This window comes from Toxotes jaculatrix, chromosome 18 (genome assembly GCF_017976425.1).
Source record: "Toxotes jaculatrix isolate fToxJac2 chromosome 18, fToxJac2.pri, whole genome shotgun sequence".
Lineage (NCBI taxonomy): Eukaryota > Metazoa > Chordata > Actinopteri > Toxotidae > Toxotes > Toxotes jaculatrix.
The window spans coordinates 281487-297710 of NC_054411.1; the positions used below are offsets into that span (position 1 = coordinate 281487).

The 16224-nt window shown below is 45.0% G+C and overlaps 3 protein-coding genes across 3 annotated transcripts; all 3 read right to left on the reverse strand.

The window, feature by feature from the left end:
* Window positions 1-2090: 2090 nt before the first annotated feature.
* On the reverse strand, window positions 2091-4610 carry LOC121197937 (DELTA-sagatoxin-Srs1a-like). Its single transcript, XM_041061713.1, has 3 exons — window positions 4469-4610; window positions 4224-4312; window positions 2091-3126 (listed from the first exon to the last, which is right to left on the reverse strand). Exons 2-3 carry the CDS (start codon window positions 4298-4300, stop codon window positions 2709-2711), a joined length of 495 nt encoding a protein of 164 aa, XP_040917647.1. The 5' UTR covers window positions 4301-4312; window positions 4469-4610; the 3' UTR covers window positions 2091-2708.
* Window positions 4611-5423: 813 nt separating this feature from the next.
* LOC121198543 (ABI gene family member 3-like) lies at window positions 5424-13388 on the reverse strand. Its single transcript, XM_041062775.1, is given in 13 exon segments — window positions 5424-6574; window positions 6742-6870; window positions 7140-7268; window positions 7654-7788; window positions 8059-8179; window positions 8181-8209; window positions 8373-8689; window positions 9476-9529; window positions 9644-9702; window positions 10982-11170; window positions 12093-12263; window positions 12349-12498; window positions 13021-13388. Coding segments are annotated over 12 exon segments (1629 nt in total). The 5' UTR covers window positions 12481-12498; window positions 13021-13388; the 3' UTR covers window positions 5424-6410.
* Window positions 13389-13668: 280 nt separating this feature from the next.
* Window positions 13669-15989, reverse strand: ccdc103 (coiled-coil domain containing 103). Its single transcript, XM_041062774.1, has 3 exons — window positions 15809-15989; window positions 14603-14776; window positions 13669-14286 (listed from the first exon to the last, which is right to left on the reverse strand). The coding sequence occupies exons 2-3, from the start codon at window positions 14749-14751 to the stop codon at window positions 14184-14186; spliced, it is 252 nt and encodes an 83-aa protein (XP_040918708.1). The 5' UTR covers window positions 14752-14776; window positions 15809-15989; the 3' UTR covers window positions 13669-14183.
* Between the last annotated feature and the right edge of the window lie 235 nt (window positions 15990-16224).

Consider the following 16224-nt stretch of genomic DNA (forward strand, 5'->3'; position numbering starts at 1 on the left):
TTGACGCCTTACTATACTATGACGTTTTTTATGACATTTTGAGGTCGAAAAAAATTTTGACTTTTTTTGCCCGAAAAAAACGCCATACTATACTATGACGTTTTTTATGACATTTTGAGGTCGAAAAAAATTTTGACTTTTTTTGCCCGAAAAAAACGCCATACTATACTATGACGTTTTTTATGACATTTTGAGGTCGAAAAAAATTTTGACTTTTTTTGCCCGAAAAAAACGCCATACTATACTATGACGTTTTTTATGAAATTTTGAGGCCGAAAAAATTTTGACTTTTTTTGCCCGAAAAAAACGCCATACTATACTATGACGTTTTTTATGACATTTTGAGGTCGAAAAAAATTTTGACTTTTTTTGCCCGAAAAAAACGCCATACTATACTATGACGTTTTTTATGACATTTTGAGGCCGAAAAAATTTTTGACTTTTTTTGCCCGAAAAAAACGCCATACTATACTATGACGTTTTTTGTGACATTTTGAGGTCGAAAAAATTTTTGACTTTTTTTGTCCGATTTTGACTTTTTTTGTCCGATTTTGACGCCTTACTATACTATGACGTTTTTTATGACATTTTGAGGTCGAAAAAAATTTTGACTTTTTTTGTCCGATTTTGACGCCTTACTATACTATGACGTTTTTTGTGACATTTTGAGGTCGAAAAAAATTTTGACTTGTTTTGTCCGATTTTGACGCCTTACTATACTATGACGTTTTTTATGACATTTTGAGGTCGAAAAAAATTTTGACTTTTTTTGTCCGATTTTGACGCCTTACTATACTATGACGTTTTTTATGACTTTTTGAGGTCGAAAAAAATTTTGACTTTTTTTGCCCGAAAAAAACGCCATACTATACTATGACGTTTTTTATGACATTTTGAGGCCGAAAAATTTTTTGACTTTTTTTGTCCGATTTTGACGCCTTACTATACTATGACGTTTTTTATGACATTTTGAGGTCGAAAAAAATTTTGACTTTTTTTGCCCGAAAAAAACGGCATACTATTCTATGACGTTTTTTATGACATTTTGCGGTCAAAAAAAATTTTGACTTTTTTTGTCCGATTTTGACGCCTTACTATACTATGATGTTTTTTATGACATTTTGAGGTCGAAAAAAATTTTGACTTTTTTGCCCGAAAAAAACGCCATACTATACTATGACGTTTTTTGTGACATTTTGAGGTCGAAAAAAATTTTGACTTTTTTTGTCCGATTTTGACGCCTTACTATACTATGACGTTTTTTATGAAATTTTGAGGTCGAAAAAAATTGTGACTTTTTTTGCCCGAAAAAAAAACGCCATACTATACTATGACGTTTTTTATGACATTTTGAGGTCGAAAAAAATTTTGACTTTTTTTGCCCGAAAAAAACACCATACTATACTATGACGTTTTTCATGACATTTTGAGGTTGAAAAAAATTTTGACTTTTTTTGCCTGAAAAAAACGGCATACTATACTATGACGTTTTTTATGAAATTTTGAGGCCGAAAAAATTTTTGACTTTTTTTGCCAGAAAAAAACGCCTTACTATACTATGACATTTTTTATGACATTTTTAGGTCTTACTGTAGTATTTTTTTTTTTTACATCAAAATATTCAAAAAAAAGTCATGGCAGTCTTAATCAGTCTTTTTTTTTGTTAAGAAATTTTAAAATAAGCTGAGCAGGAAAAAGTGTCATCTGAAAAGTATGTTCAGACAATGGAGACACAAAACCTTTCAAAAATAATAGTACAATTATAGCTTAATAAATTTCTAAACTTCAAAAAAAGTCATAACGTTTTAAGGCATCAAAACCTGATTTTTAAAATTCATTGTATAATAATTCAAGAAATATTCATCAAAAACATCATCTTATAGTAATGTTTTAAAAAGCCATAAAGAAATATCTTCCTATAGTCATTATCACAACATCTTTTAAAACATCATAGTATAAACAAATGAAAAATTCATTTAAAAACTCATAGTATGTAATTGATCTTTTTTACGCTCACATCAGCTTATACGTTTTTTAGGCTGCAGTCATTCAGTCTGTCTAAATAAGATGCTGAATTTTGAACAGCCACAGGTGTTTCAGGCAGAATTTATTGTGTTTGTGTTACACAGACATGATTTTAATTGAAGTTCAAAAGTGTTATTTATACTGCCACAGTCAAAATAGTCTCAAAGCGCTTTACAGAGACCCAGAATCTGACCCCAGATTAGTACTTAAGGCGTCAGTGGCAAGAAACAGCTCCCTGTGAACAGCAGGAAACCTCGAGCAGAACCCGGCTCACAGGGGGGAACCCTCCTGCTGAGGGCCGGGCTGGGTGAAAGGAGGAAGAGGAGGAAGATAGGACAGCTCGGAATGGAGGAGAGGAGGAGAAGGAGATGCAGCATATATAACATGATACACACAGGAAGTGGACGATGTTAGAGGGCCAGCATTCAGATCCCAGAACAGTTAGTGGACACTGTGCTCAGCAGGTTACAGCTGTGATAGGAAACAGAGCACAGAAGAAATAAACTGTAAAACTGTAATTTTACAAAGTATTTCTGTTTAGTTTCTACCAGAACTAAATACAATTAGAATCTGGTCACTGAGACAGAAGCAGAGCACATGCAGATAAACAGGAAGATAAGTGACTTTTTGTCTTAGTGGACAAACTGGGAGACAGATCTTAAAGATGTTTGAATGTTTTCATGTCAGTTGTTGCACACCTGTACCTTGATGACAGGTTGGTAACTGTCGGACATGGTGGCTCTGATGGTAACATCATTACCTTTGTGAGTCAGAGAAGGACCTTTAGCTTTACCTCTGACAAACCCTCTCTCTGCATTGTAATACATCATCTCATAAAGATGCTTATCGCAGTGCATGTCCAGCCCAAACACTCCCACTGCATACCAGTTAGAGTACAGGTTAAAGTCATAAGGAACAGAGAACATGACAGCCACTCTCCCTCTGTACTGCCTTGTGGATTCACTCAGGAGATCATAGGTAAAGACTCCAACAGATCCACAAGCTGTGTGCGGAGTCTTGATGAACAGAGCGCTTCCAGATTCAGATGGACCGAGAGTCGGCGGCAGAGGTTTCTCACAGGATCCGCTGACGGTGTGAACCCTGAAACAGGAGAGTCACGAGTCAGAAACAGTGACCTGAAGGTACAGCGAGAGTCAGGTGAGAAGACGGACATCATACTGAGGGTTGTGAGTTAATGGGGTGATGCACCTGTAGTGACAAGTATCAGAGGAAGCCTCGGTTCCCCGGGTCCAGACCTGTCAGCATATCAACTTACTTACTGAGGGTGTTTCTCACCTTTTAGGTCCCTGATAAACTTGTTTTCAACTATGTGTTAGCACAAGCATCATAGCTCCAATCACATGAGATGCAGTTCAGCAAATGACCAGAGGGGGCAGCATCAAAGAGTACAGTCAGCAGCAACTCTGGAAAGTCTCAGAGTTTCTCCCCGACAAAACATCTACGATGTCGCTCCTTTCTCTGCCATTTTAGATGAGGGTCATCGATGAGGATTTGAGACAGACAAGAAGACCGTCTCATCGTCTCTACATCTGAATCCTCACGTTAACTTGAAAGGTTTATAATCTCCTAACCCTGCAATGCCGCTTTCTCCGGTGGTCTCTAAACACTATGTACCAGCATAACTGTCTCAGACATGAGCTGAGACATGAGCTGAGAGACGAGCTGAGACATGAGCTGAGAGACGAGCTGAGACACGAGCTGAGACACGAGCTGTGGATAACTTCTTTAGTTCACTGTAATAAAGCTTAAACTTCATCCTATCTCATCTTATTGTTGCTCTTTGTCTTTTTTTTGTGGAAATGTGTGTGTGGCAGGAAGAGCTCTGACTTCCTGTGCCACACAAACAGTTCTATGCAAAAGCTGAGGCCAGCTGGGTGTGTGTGGGGGGGGTGGGGGGGCTTCCAGTCAGGGCTTAGTTAAGACCTAAAGAGACAACGAACACGTCTCAGACAGAACATCAGAGCTTCAGTCTAACGTGGAGCTGGAGTCACAGAAACCTACTAAATATGGAATTTGTACAAACTTTTACATGAAACTGTACTTTAACCCCCCACAGCACCGCCCACCCCACCCACACCCCCCACCGCCCCACCGACGCCCCCAACCGGCCCACACACACCAAACACCCCCCCCCCCACAGCCCCACCCCACCAGCTTCGTGCGAGGTTGGTGCTCACCGTGGGTTTCCCAGGCTGTAACCAGCGCACTTATTCTGAACCTCGATGCTGCACTGACGATGTGTCTGAACAGACATGATGTCTTCAACCTGTGCAGAGAAACAGAGCATCAGTTCTCCGCTCTGCTGTAAACACAGTGTTCCTCTGTGTCTGTGAGTAAATGGACAATTGAACATTTAGAAAGTGAAGAGGATGAAAGACTGGATGTTAATCAGCTGTTAGAAACATCAAAGTTTGTGACTTACAGCAGCGACGAGATGAAGCCAGTTTCACGTTCAGCGTCTCTGAAGCAGATTTTCCTTTGACTGACAAAACATCCGTGTGCAGGAAACGTCTGAGGCAGGAAACGGGCGGGGAAAACAACTCTCACCACAAACACTGATGAAGTGAAAGTACTGAAAGAATAAAAGTCCCTGTGTGAATCTGCTCAGTCTCACACTCAGAACGTTCCCTTTTAATTTTCAGCTGTTCAGTTATTCATTTACGTTATTCTGACTAGCAACTAGTGACCAGTCGGTCAGGTTGAAAATCTTTAAGGAACCAAAGGAGTGGGAAAAAGACAAAAGAACAATGTCAAAGTGCCACTGCTTTCACATCCCTTTTACAGAATCTCAGGTTTGTTTTACAGTAATTCACAATATTCACATCACCTATTTTAAAGTCAGCTGCCTCCTAAGAGCTACAAAGAAAACCAGACTAACCAATCCATTAACCTTTGATTAATAATGGTGAATCGTACCTGTGGCGTCTTCTGTTAAACCTCGAGCTGAATTTTCCCTCTCCTTCCCTCCTGAGAAGCCCTTCACACAGGTGAACCCTAACCCAGGTGTTCTCACCTTGATTTCTTTGCCCCACATTGAACTGATGTTCCGGGTCTGTCGCCAGCTGGATCTGTGGTTGTAAACCAGCTGCTGCCCGATTATTAGTCACATTAATGATTATTATTATTGTCCTGTTGTCATATTATTAGTCTTCTTCTTTTTGTTCTGTGAAACCCGCACGGTGCTACGTTCTCCCCACCGAGCCGGTGGAGGCAGACGGTCGCCCACCATGACCCGGGTTCTGTGTGTGGTCTGGAGCTGCTCTGAATGAAAAGTGTCCTGTTTGATTTTAAACTGGTTTTACTTGGAAACACTGGGATGTTTGTATTTATTGTCTGATTTGATGAACCAGAACAGAAAAAACATGAACAAACACTGATTCACATATTGATTCATTTATTGATCATCTGAGGAAATGATGATGATGTTTACTGATCATCACTGCTGTTTCACTAATAAACAGTAAAAGCATTGAATTACACAACACAGCACAACTTCTTGTGTCATTTCAATAAAACATCATCATGTTTGGTGAATTAAAGAATTAAAGCCTAAATAAACTGACATTTGTTACAGTTTCACAGTTTGACATCTGTAGTTTGTATCTGTGACCTGCAGGGGGCAGCCTCAGGCTTTTTTCCCTCAGTTCAGCCTAACAAGCACACAGCTCCACCAATCAGCAACACACTGGATAAATACTGCATTTCATATGTTACTTCAGTTTAAATACAGAGGAACCGAGTTTTTCATTTTCAGGTTTTCAGTCTTTGTATTTTATTGTATTTTCCCCTGTAGAAGGGAACGTACATTTATTTTTGTATGATTGTAAATTGGACCTCGGTGTTGGAACATATAAAACGTTTGTTTTTAATTGTTGTCATAAACAGAGAATAATCCTTCTTTTACAGAGTTTGAGTTTGGTTTATGTTCTTCATCATTATTAATATGTGGAACCTGATTGTGCTTTCTTCTTTTCCTCCAACGTTTATTTCAGTTAATTCACTTCATCTAAATTTTGTATTATTTGTCTTGTAAGGAGGAGCCACGCCCGGTGGTGTTAGGATCCAGGGCGTGATGGGTGAGAACAGGTGAGTGATAAAGGGGAAGGAAAACAGGTTGTTGTGTTGTTATTTACAATGATGTATTACTGAATAAAAACGAAATAATACAAATTTAGTAACTGTGGTTTGGTTTTTAATAAAGTCTTAAATTATCGTAATAAACCTTTTAAAGATTCTTAAAACAAACGCGAAAAGTCTGATCCTGGTGTTGTAGTTCCTGTGCTTTACCTCGGGGTGGTAGCAGTGGACAGGAGGTAACACTGATGGTGACGTCTCGTTAGAAAGAGCGAGGGTGGGGCCTTAATCTAGTCACATGATTGGACATAGCTTTCTGGGAAGAAGCCTTGGTTTCCATTGAGGGACCCCTGACACCAGCCGTTGTTATGACGATGCGTCACATAGATGATGTCACCCTCAGTGAGGGACAGGTCATCGGGTTTCGAGGCCTCGTAGGTGTACAGCGCCACCACTGGACAAACAGGAGAACTACAGTTAGAAGATACATAACAGGAGCTCTGCACCAGGACTGTCGTAACGTTGTTGCACAATCACACAAACAGAAAATACACAAAGTACACATCAAGCTTCATTCCTCCTCTGGCGTCTGCAGAGCACCTGTCTCAGTGTAAAGGTTACCTTTCTCCAGGTAGTTCGGGGGGGCGCTGGTGTCGTAGTCCACTGGGGGAGGGAGGGGTGGCATGATGTCATCAAATCCACCCTCACTGTCCAAAAAGAGGGGAGGGGGAGGGGCTGGGATCTCCAGATCTAAGAGAAGATTGATCATTAGTCCTGTGAGTGACAGTTGTGATCAACCAATCAGGTTTGAGGAGGTGGAGCTTTGACAGGAAGCAGTACAGCAGGTAGTTTATATGTTCAGGTGTTATGTGTACTCTGAGGTGTAGTGCTACTGCTTTACACTGAGGTACTATGGGACAGTCATGCAGTACTACTCCTACTCCTGTGTTCATTTCTGCTGCAGTGAACTGGACTGTTTACTATCAGCTACATACATACCACAGCATTTGTTTTCTTACCCAGGTGTTCGAGGCGAGCAGGTAAGCAGAGTCGAGGTGAGGAAGAGGAGGAGCGAGGGAGCAGGGTGAAAGAGGGGGCAGAGTGAGGAGCACAGGGGGGAGGGTAGGGGGGAGGAGGGGGGATCATCACTGACAGACACAGAGAGAAGCTGAGTCACCGTCAGGTTTATTAATGAGGGAGTGATCATCTGTCTGAAGAGACAATGTGTGAATCCTCACAGCAGGACTTCCTCATGGACACTGGACCCCTGCACAAACAGCCTCTGGGTCAACTGTTACGTCTTCAAACACCCACAGGACTTTTCCAAGGAGCCTAGAACCTTCTCAGGGATACACCACATAAACTCCCGGAAGCTCCTCAACCTGCTCTGACTCGTTTATTTCTATCTTTTCTTTAAACCAGATAAAACTGCAACACACACCAAATAAACTGATCAGTAACTCATTGATTAGCTGAAAGATTTCATCTCTCCTGAGTTTTTATTGGGTGAAGCAGCGTCGTCTGCCGGCTTACATGATTGGACAGCAGGCAGGAAGAGAGAGCGGGTGTAGCGGCAGCGGGAGGCGGGGCCAGAGCAGACCCTCAGAGAAAGAGAGCGAGTGGTAGGGGGCGAGCGACGGCGGCGACTCCTCCGAGACAGGAGGGTCACTGAAGAACACCACAGAAGAAGAAACAGCAAAATCACCAGAGAAGGAGAAGAAACTTAATACAAACCTAATCGTTATATATTTATATAGAGTTTGGTGACGAACACAAAACGTGGAGCCTCATGTTTCGTTTTCTACAGTAATTTTTTTTTTGACATGCGCATTTAAAAGTTAGCGAGAAGCTAATTTGCACCTGTTGTTTCTGGGCAGGTAAACGACAGAATAGCAAACACACAACATGAAACAGCCAAAGCTTCAAACAGACAAGTACCGTCAACTTCCTGGGTAGGTGGGGGTAGAGGGGGTGGGGCTGGCAGCTCTGTGCTGTCATTGGACAGCGGAGGGAATCCATCATCATCGGAGGGAGGAGGGGGAGGGGGGGGGGGGAGGAGAGGGAGAGGGGAAGATGTTCTCCTCCACCACTGAGGAGACAGAGAGGTGATGTCATTCTGATGTCATTCAGCTTGACCAATGACTATGAATGATTAAACTAATCCAGGTTTAATTAATTTAATTAATCCTGGTTTAATAAATCTAGGCTTAGTTAAGGTTAGTTTCAGTTACTCAGAAAACTTTTGTACTTACCCGTCTCAAGGCTGAGGGGTGGGGCTGGGGGTGGGGCAGGTGATGGAGCGCTATGATTGGTCAGAGCCTCTGAGGGAGGGGGAGGGGGAGGAGGAGGGGGAGGGGGTGGGGGCACCATCGCTCCTGACAAATCAGGTGGAGGAGGCGGAGGAGGCGGGACAGAGGTGTTCATGACCTCATCATCCTGAGCCAACACTTCATTCATTGCAGGAGGAGGTAGGGTATCATCCAGCAGACTGGTGATGATGTCACACTCAGGTGGAGCCTGCCAGGTCGTGGGGATAGTGGGCGGAGCTACAGGTTTCCCAAAACTGGAGCTGAGAGAGAAGAAGAAGGAGAAACAGAGAGATTACTCAAAGATCACTCCTCTCTCAGACCGTCGCTCTTCTCTGGACAACATATGAGTCTTCCTGTCCTCAGAGGACTGTCCCTGGTCCTTCAGGTGTAGGTGGACTGCTGAGTCCTGACCTGACTGTCCTGTGCTGGGCCATGTGTCTCAGAGTGTTGCTGGGTGTGCAGTGTACAGGGACGTGGTGTCTCAGACACTCCTGCATCATAAAGAGCAGCAGTGTTTCTGTGTTTCTGGTCCTTGTCCCTCCCTGTCCGGGTCTTTCTGTGGTTCTGATGAAGGCCCGGTTTTTAACCACAGGCTCTGACTGCTTCCTGTATGTGTAGCTGTTCCTTTTCCTCCCTCTCTGTCCTTGTTGACATGTTCTGGGCCTGATGGTGTCGGACTCTGAAGACCCCCCAGCTCGTGCTGCAGTGGGTGGTGACAATCAGAGCAAATACTGGTCTGTGTGTGGGATTCTGAATATTTCAGCGCCGAGGCTTCTGTCCTCCTCGGTGTGCAGTCCAGGTAGGTCGGGCCGTGTCCTCTGACGTCTGCCTGGCGTTGCTGTCCACCATCCTTACGTGTTTCACTTGCTGTTTTGATGTTGAACCAGATGGACGAAGGTGAAACATCTTTTTTTAAAAGGTGTCACTCACCATGTCACAGATAACAAAAAAACCAAGAGACATCTGAAGAAGTGAGAACCAGACTGAACGTCCTCAAACTGGTCCTCAAAAAGACACAAACACAGACACACACTCATGAGTGTTACCCGCTGACAGGGGGCGCCACTGGACACTGGACGGGCTCTGGAGGTTTGATGGACCTAAAAAACACACACACACACACACATTAAACCACGGTCAGACTTCCTGTCAGAGACGTGTGATGTGAAAGAAGAAGCTGCCAGCAACAGAAACACAGTAGAATCAAACTGAACCTGATGGAAGCTCCATGTTTACGGATCGTTCCTGTTCTGTCCGACTGTTTCCCAGAGACCTGTGGGGCAAAGGCGGGGGGGGGGGGGGGGTTTAGTGAGCATCAATAGAGCCTCTCAGGCCTCAGCAGCTCTAATTAGTCTCTTTACACAGTTTCCCACGCTCAACAAAGACTGTGCGTCTGTGTGCGTGTGCGTCTGTGTGTGTGGTGTGTGTGTGTGTGTGCGTCTGTGTGTGTGGTGTGTGTGTGTGTCTGTGTGTGTGGTGTGTGTGTGTGTCTGTGTGTCTGTGTCTGTGTGTGTGTGTGTGTGTGTGTGTCTGTGTGTGTGTCTGTGTGTGTGTGTGTCTGTGTGTGTGTGTGTGTCTGTGTGCGTCTGTGTGTGTGGTGTGTGTGTGTGTGTGCGTCTGTGTGTGTGGTGTGTGTGTGCGTCTGTGTGTGTGGTGTGTGTGTGTGTCTGTGTGTGTCTCTTCATTAAAGTCTGACCTGATCTGCAGCTACAAACAGCAGCTGCAGTCACTTCACACATCAGGAAACAAACCTGCTCTCGTACAATAACTAAACAAGCAAAACAAGCAAAGAGGAACAGACAGCTGGTAAATAAGGACTCTCAGATTTATCTGCTGACCCTTTGGAGGGGCTCGAGCCCTAGGTTGGGAACCAGTGAACTGAACTATCTCCCTGTATATAAAGGGGTTGACTGTAGCTCCACCTGGAAACAGATTTAAAGGAGCAGTGTTTCTACGTTGTGGTTTTCAGTGCAGGGTGTGAACACCAGCACGCAGCAGAATAATCAGAAGAGGCTGAACATTCAGAGGAAACTGGGCTGTGTTCTCTGCAGTGAACTGGTTTCCAGTGGACAGAGCTACAGTGATAATCAGTAAACCAGTCCTGAAACCAGCTCGCAGAGCTCGTATGAAGTCTGAATGAGGAACTTTTACTGCAGCGTCACTTCTGCGGTTCACTGCAGCCGACGCTTCCTGTTAGCATCGCTGCCGCAGCAGAGACTCAGAACAGAACTTCACTTCTGTTTTTGTGGATTCTTCCGCTCTGCACGCAGCTCCGTGTCTCTGCTTCGTGATTCGCTGAGACCAACAGTTTAGAAGTTCAACACTCCAGAGCGACTGTTTCCAGTGAAATGAACCTCAGAACTGAACCGTGTTTAAAGAGAACAGTGACTGAACGCGTCCAAAAATAAAATCCACAGTATGAGCCGCTGCTGCTGACCTGTTCACAGAGGGACACGTTTACAGCAGGTTCTCCAATGGAAGATCAGAATCAGTGGGTTTATGACACAAAACAATCAAACCAGCGAGACAAAACGTGCGTCTGTGTGCGATACCTTCATGCCGTGGCCCACGCCATCCAGCTGCTGGTAGTTGATTGGTCGGCGGCTGTAAGGTGGGCGGGGCTGCGTACCTGCAGGAGGTTGAGAAGGAGGGAGGATCTTGTGGCCGCGTGAGACTCGTCTCACCGCCGTGAAAACGCCGATCTCTCTCCGAGAAACTTTCTCTTTATGCATCTCCACCGTCTGAGGACGAGGAAGGTGAACAGGTTAACGGCCTGCTCTGTCAAACCGAGCCAGGAGGAACAAAGACATTTGATTTTCACTAACTGAACGTCTGATTCATCGTGCTGCAAAGTTAAAACAGAAAAACTGGCTCCTGTGAGTTTCAGTCCAGCTGTGCGCAACATGTCAAGTTTAAAGATGTCAAAGGTCACGCGGCGTCCTACGACCAGAGCCCAAAGCATCACCTGAAACATCTGTCCCCTCAACCCTCTGCCCACAGCACGGACCTGGACATGCTCGTCTCTTCAGGCTCTGAACCTGTTTTCTGACTGAAAATAAGAATCTGTGGGTGAACTGCTAACGGACCTGTGTGTGATCCAGAGCAGAACAGATTCACACTCACTGTGTTACAAACTACACACATCTCAAAGCACACACACATTAGTAAATAAATTAGAAGAAAAAAGGCCAATGAATGAATGAATGAATGAATGAATGAATGCAGGGCTGTTAGACAGCAGGTTAAATCACAGCAGAGCTCCCAGTAGCTCTGTTAAGGACAGTAAGTGAACACAAAGCAGACGGAAAACAGAGGCTCCATTCATTCATCCATTCATGCATTCATTTATCCAGCCCTCCCTAATGGAGAGGAGGTGCACACAGACACAGACACACACACACACACACACACACTGTGATGACCTGGATCTGTATTCTCAGCACAAACTGAGGGGACAGACCAAACCAGCGACCACAGGCAGCACAGTGCTTCAGTCACAGTCCACATATATGTGCGCATGCATGTATGTATGTATGTATACAGACAGGTGATGAAAGGACAAACGTAGACCTGAGACCTGAAGACTGAGGGGTCACTGAACTCCGTGGCCTTCACAGTCTCCTGATCTCAGCTGAACACCTGTGCGACCACAGGTGCGCTCACCTGAGCAATGAGGTTGATGGAGGACTCCATGTGACGAAGCTGATTGGTCTGAGCGTCGAACAGACTCAGTACGCTATTGGCCAGAGTGCTGATCTGGTAGGCAATGCTGGCCAGTGATTGGGTGGTGAAGTTTTTCGTTTCCTCCAATGCCTTCGCGTTGCCGTCACCTGACTGACAGAAACACGTGGAGCAGGGTGAGGGTTAGCAGTCACTCACCTGTAGCTGGTCAGTCTGCAGCAGCAGTGTCAGCACTGACCTGCAGGTAGTTTTCGTGGCAGTAGTTGGCCAGTTTCAGCAGGTTGTCATAGTTTTCCAGCAGAGCTTTTCTGGAGTTAGGAGCTTCTTCCAGAATCTTCACCACCTCCTCTTTAAAGTTCTGATCCTTCATGGTCACAGTCTGAGGGCTCTGCAAAGAAAATGATGGATTATGGCCTAACCCTAACGCACAGCAGCCAGCAGTGAGCCGCAGGAGGGCGGAAGCAGCCTGAGGATCACTGATGAAGCCACTGATTTCCTGCTTCCAGATTCTCACATCTGATGATTCGTCGTTTTTCTTTGAATCATTTTGATTTTTACTGTTTGGACAAAAACAATGAGAAGCTTTGACTTCGGCGTCTGTTTAACTGGGACATCATGACATTACCAAACTTACATGAAAATAATCACCAGCAAGAATCTAATGCAACAAAAGAGTAAAACCGCCGCAGGGCCAATTTACTGCAGCGAGGACTTTTACTTTGAAAACTTTAAATACAGTTTCCTGATTGTAGATTTTATTTAGGGAAGATTTCGATGTATTTTCAGTGGTTAGTATCTAACAGGTGACAGGAAGTCTGAACTCAAATCAAACTCCATTAATCAGACGCTTCCGATCGCGCACGTGACGCTTTGATGAGCCGAGGAGAATGTGAAGTCAGAGAAAACTCACCTGAAGCTGCAGAGGAAGAGTCCGACAAGCCGCGGGCTGAGCTCTGGACCTGGACGGTGTCTCCTCCGGACTCTGCTCTCACACACTGCAACCTGCAGCCAGAGATCCTCTCCGCTCTGACAGAGGACTCACTCCTCACAGCTGCTGCCGCCGTCTCATCCACCGGAAACACAGCTCACCATCCCGGCAACTTTTTGGGCCGATTCAAACTCTGAACTCTGACGGAACCATTTCACACTACTGAACCCTCACAGTGATCCTGGAATCCTCTTCAAGGAGTCCTGGAATGTTATTGAGGGCAAACATAGCCCTCATGGGGACCCTGGGAACTTTCAAAGACCCTTAGACCTTGAAATGTGTCCTTGGGTTTCACTGGAGGACTGAAGAAGCCCAGGACACACTTCACGGACCAATTCCCTGTTCCTCTGGAGCCCTCTACAGGACACTGGAAGTCCTTGAATGATCTAAGACACCTCCTGATAAAGTGTTCAGAGTGAGACCTCCTGTCTGTGTTTCCTCCTCTGTGTGTGAACCTGCTCAGTATAAACCACTTCCTGTTTCACATCAGACAAAAGAAGTTTACAAAGAGCTGAAGTAAAAACTGAAGTGAATCAACAACAGAATTTAACAGAGTGAGAGTTTCACAGCTACAACAAACAAGAACCTTTAATAAGACAAAGACTCACATTGTACTTTTCCTCTGTATTTCTACACCTGACAGCTACATGTCATATTCAACATCAGGTCACATCAGGTCAACACGGCACGTAAAACCCATGTCTCCAAAACATCAGCTTTTATTTTTAAAAACCGCCATGTTTCAGAGACCTTGGTGTCTCACTGGTGGGTGTCTCACTGGTTGGTGTCTCACATGTGACGCTGAGTTTGCTGCTGACAGTTTTACCTGAATCATTAGAAAGTGTCTGATGAAGATCAGCGTTACTGGGTGAAATCTCAGTTTAGGAACCAGCAGCGTTTACATCCTGAGAACACGAAGGATCTCTGCTCTGTCGGCATCATGTGATCATATTCACCATCCAATGAAAACTACGAATCTCCAGAAACTCGTCGAATAGAGTGAAAACATGGTTTTACAGTGACACGTTTTATTACTAAGATCGGAGAAAAGGAAAAGTCTTCCTCGTTGCTACGGAAACCGGTCGTCACTTTCTGCTCGGGGCGGCAGGGTTCCAGGGTTGTTTCCGTGGAGCTCCATCTTTGTCTTTCTTCTCCAGAGGCTTCAGGTGACAGGACAGGACCAGGTCTCTGACAGAGACAACAACACAGGTAAGCCTGGAACTACTTCATGGACCCCAGGAGTATTCTGAACATTTGAGTTTCAGAGGTTTTCTCAGACATCCTTGAAATCCTTTAGGGACTCCTGGGAGTCTTGAGGTAGCCTTCAAAATCACCCTGGAACTTTTATTTTAAAGACTTTAGCCCAGAATGCACCTGGGATTCTTAATGAGACTTAAAGGATCCTTGAAGAAATTTCAGGGATGGTTTTGAAGGCTCCAGTTTTCATGTCATCCCAGGATACTGAGCAGGGCTCCTGGAGCAGTTTCCAGGCCCCTGCACTTACCTGAACTCCCTGTAGGAGGCGACTCTCTGACTGACTGCTCTCAGTTTAGCTTCGTTCTCTCGCTGGTACCTCCGCTCAGACTCAACCGCCGCCTGCAGCTCTCGCTCCAACGCTGAGAAGTCGATGACATCACGCCCTGACGTCGCCATCACCTGATGATGTCACATGCACCTGCTGTGCATCAAAACATTCAAAAATAAACAAAAACAAACAAATAAAGATTACAGAGAGGTTACGTTTGTCATTTACTGGACAGCTGCAGGAAACACTAATGTTTTAAGCGCTGATGTCAATGACCTGACTTCAGGTGTTCAGGTGTTCAGGAAGCTCGTTCCACAGGTAAGAAGCAGAGAAACTAAAAGCTGCTTCACTTTCCTCAGGTTAGACTCTGAGTGAACCTGCTGCAGGTGACCTGAGGGTCTGGATGCTTCATAACGTACGAGCAGATCAGAGACATATTTAGGCCTGAGAGCGTTCAGGGCTTTAGAGACGAGTCACAGGATGTCCAGACCTGTCCTCTGACAGACAGGTGAGGAGCAGAGGAGCTCAGCCTCCTGGTGTTAGAGAGGACTCTGGCTTCCTCCTGGATCAGCTGTCTGTCCAGCTGGTGTCTAACTCAGAGCTCTAACCTGCTGAAAATAAACACATGAGCACGTTTTTCTGTCTCTTGTATCTTTAGATGAAGTTTGTACGGTGGGGACATTCTGTGTTTACAGGTGAGTGAATGGACCGTTTCCTCCTGACTGTTCATCAGGTAAGTCATCAGTTAGTTTGTAAAACTTTTGTGAACCTCTGAAGCTTCTGGATCTGGATCATTTGTAAAATTACATTCAACAACGTTTAATAACACGATTCAACCCTGAGCCTCACACCTGAACCGCTGCTGAACACGCGCTACAACAGGTGATCAACACCGGTCCAGGTGAGCGGTCTGGTGCTCGCGTGTCTGCAGGAAGCGGATTTATTAGCTGTAGATTTTAATAATGTAAAAGCTGAAGAGACAGGTCCGTGGATCCGTAACAGCTGAGACAGAACCGCCGCTTCAAATGTTACTGAACGTGCTGCTGTTGAACGCAGCTCAGCCGCTTTCCCGTTAAACGCTGCTCCACGGTGACCGCGTGGATCCACAGGTAAGTTCGACAGGTGAGCTAACGCTAGCTCAGCGGACAGGTGGGCTAAAGGTGAGTTTAACTTTGTAAAGCTTACCTGAACCAGTTTCCCCTCCTCGCGGTCTCTGTGTGCTCTGGTGCGTTTTCAGTCTCTTCGTGGGCCACAAACAACAAGCCGTCTCCATGACGACGGGTTGCCAGACAGCGCCTGCGCACTGAGGGTTGATACTGATGATAAAAAGTCAGGTTTCAGCTCACTGTCCTCCAAGGACGAGCAGGAGGACAGAGGACACGGCTCAGGGTCCACATCATGGTAATGATGCGGGACTAAAAAGAAGAAGACAACAGCAGGGTCAGAAACAGTCTGATAACAAAACAACAACTGATGATAATGAGACTTAGAACAGACTAATAATAATAATAATGATTAATGAGAGTCATCATCACAGCTCCGGAGCTGAGTCAGTCCCACTGATCTGGATCAGACTTTCAGAGTGAACTGACCTGAGGTCA

Bases quoted from the DNA above. Each gene is read 5' to 3' on its own strand.
- LOC121197937 (XM_041061713.1), bottom strand. From the start codon at position 4,300: ATGTCTGTTCAGACACATCGTCAGTGCAGCATCGAGGTTCAGAATAAG. The intron at 3,127-4,223 runs GTGAGCACCAAC...CTCCTGTTTCAG, and splicing joins TACAGCCTGGGAAACCCACG to GGTTCACACCGTCAGCGGAT.
- ccdc103 (XM_041062774.1), bottom strand. From the start codon at position 14,751: ATGGCGACGTCAGGGCGTGATGTCATCGACTTCTCAGCGTTGGAGCGA. The intron at 14,287-14,602 runs GTAAGTGCAGGG...TGTCTCTGTCAG, and splicing joins GCCTCCTACAGGGAGTTCAG to AGACCTGGTCCTGTCCTGTC.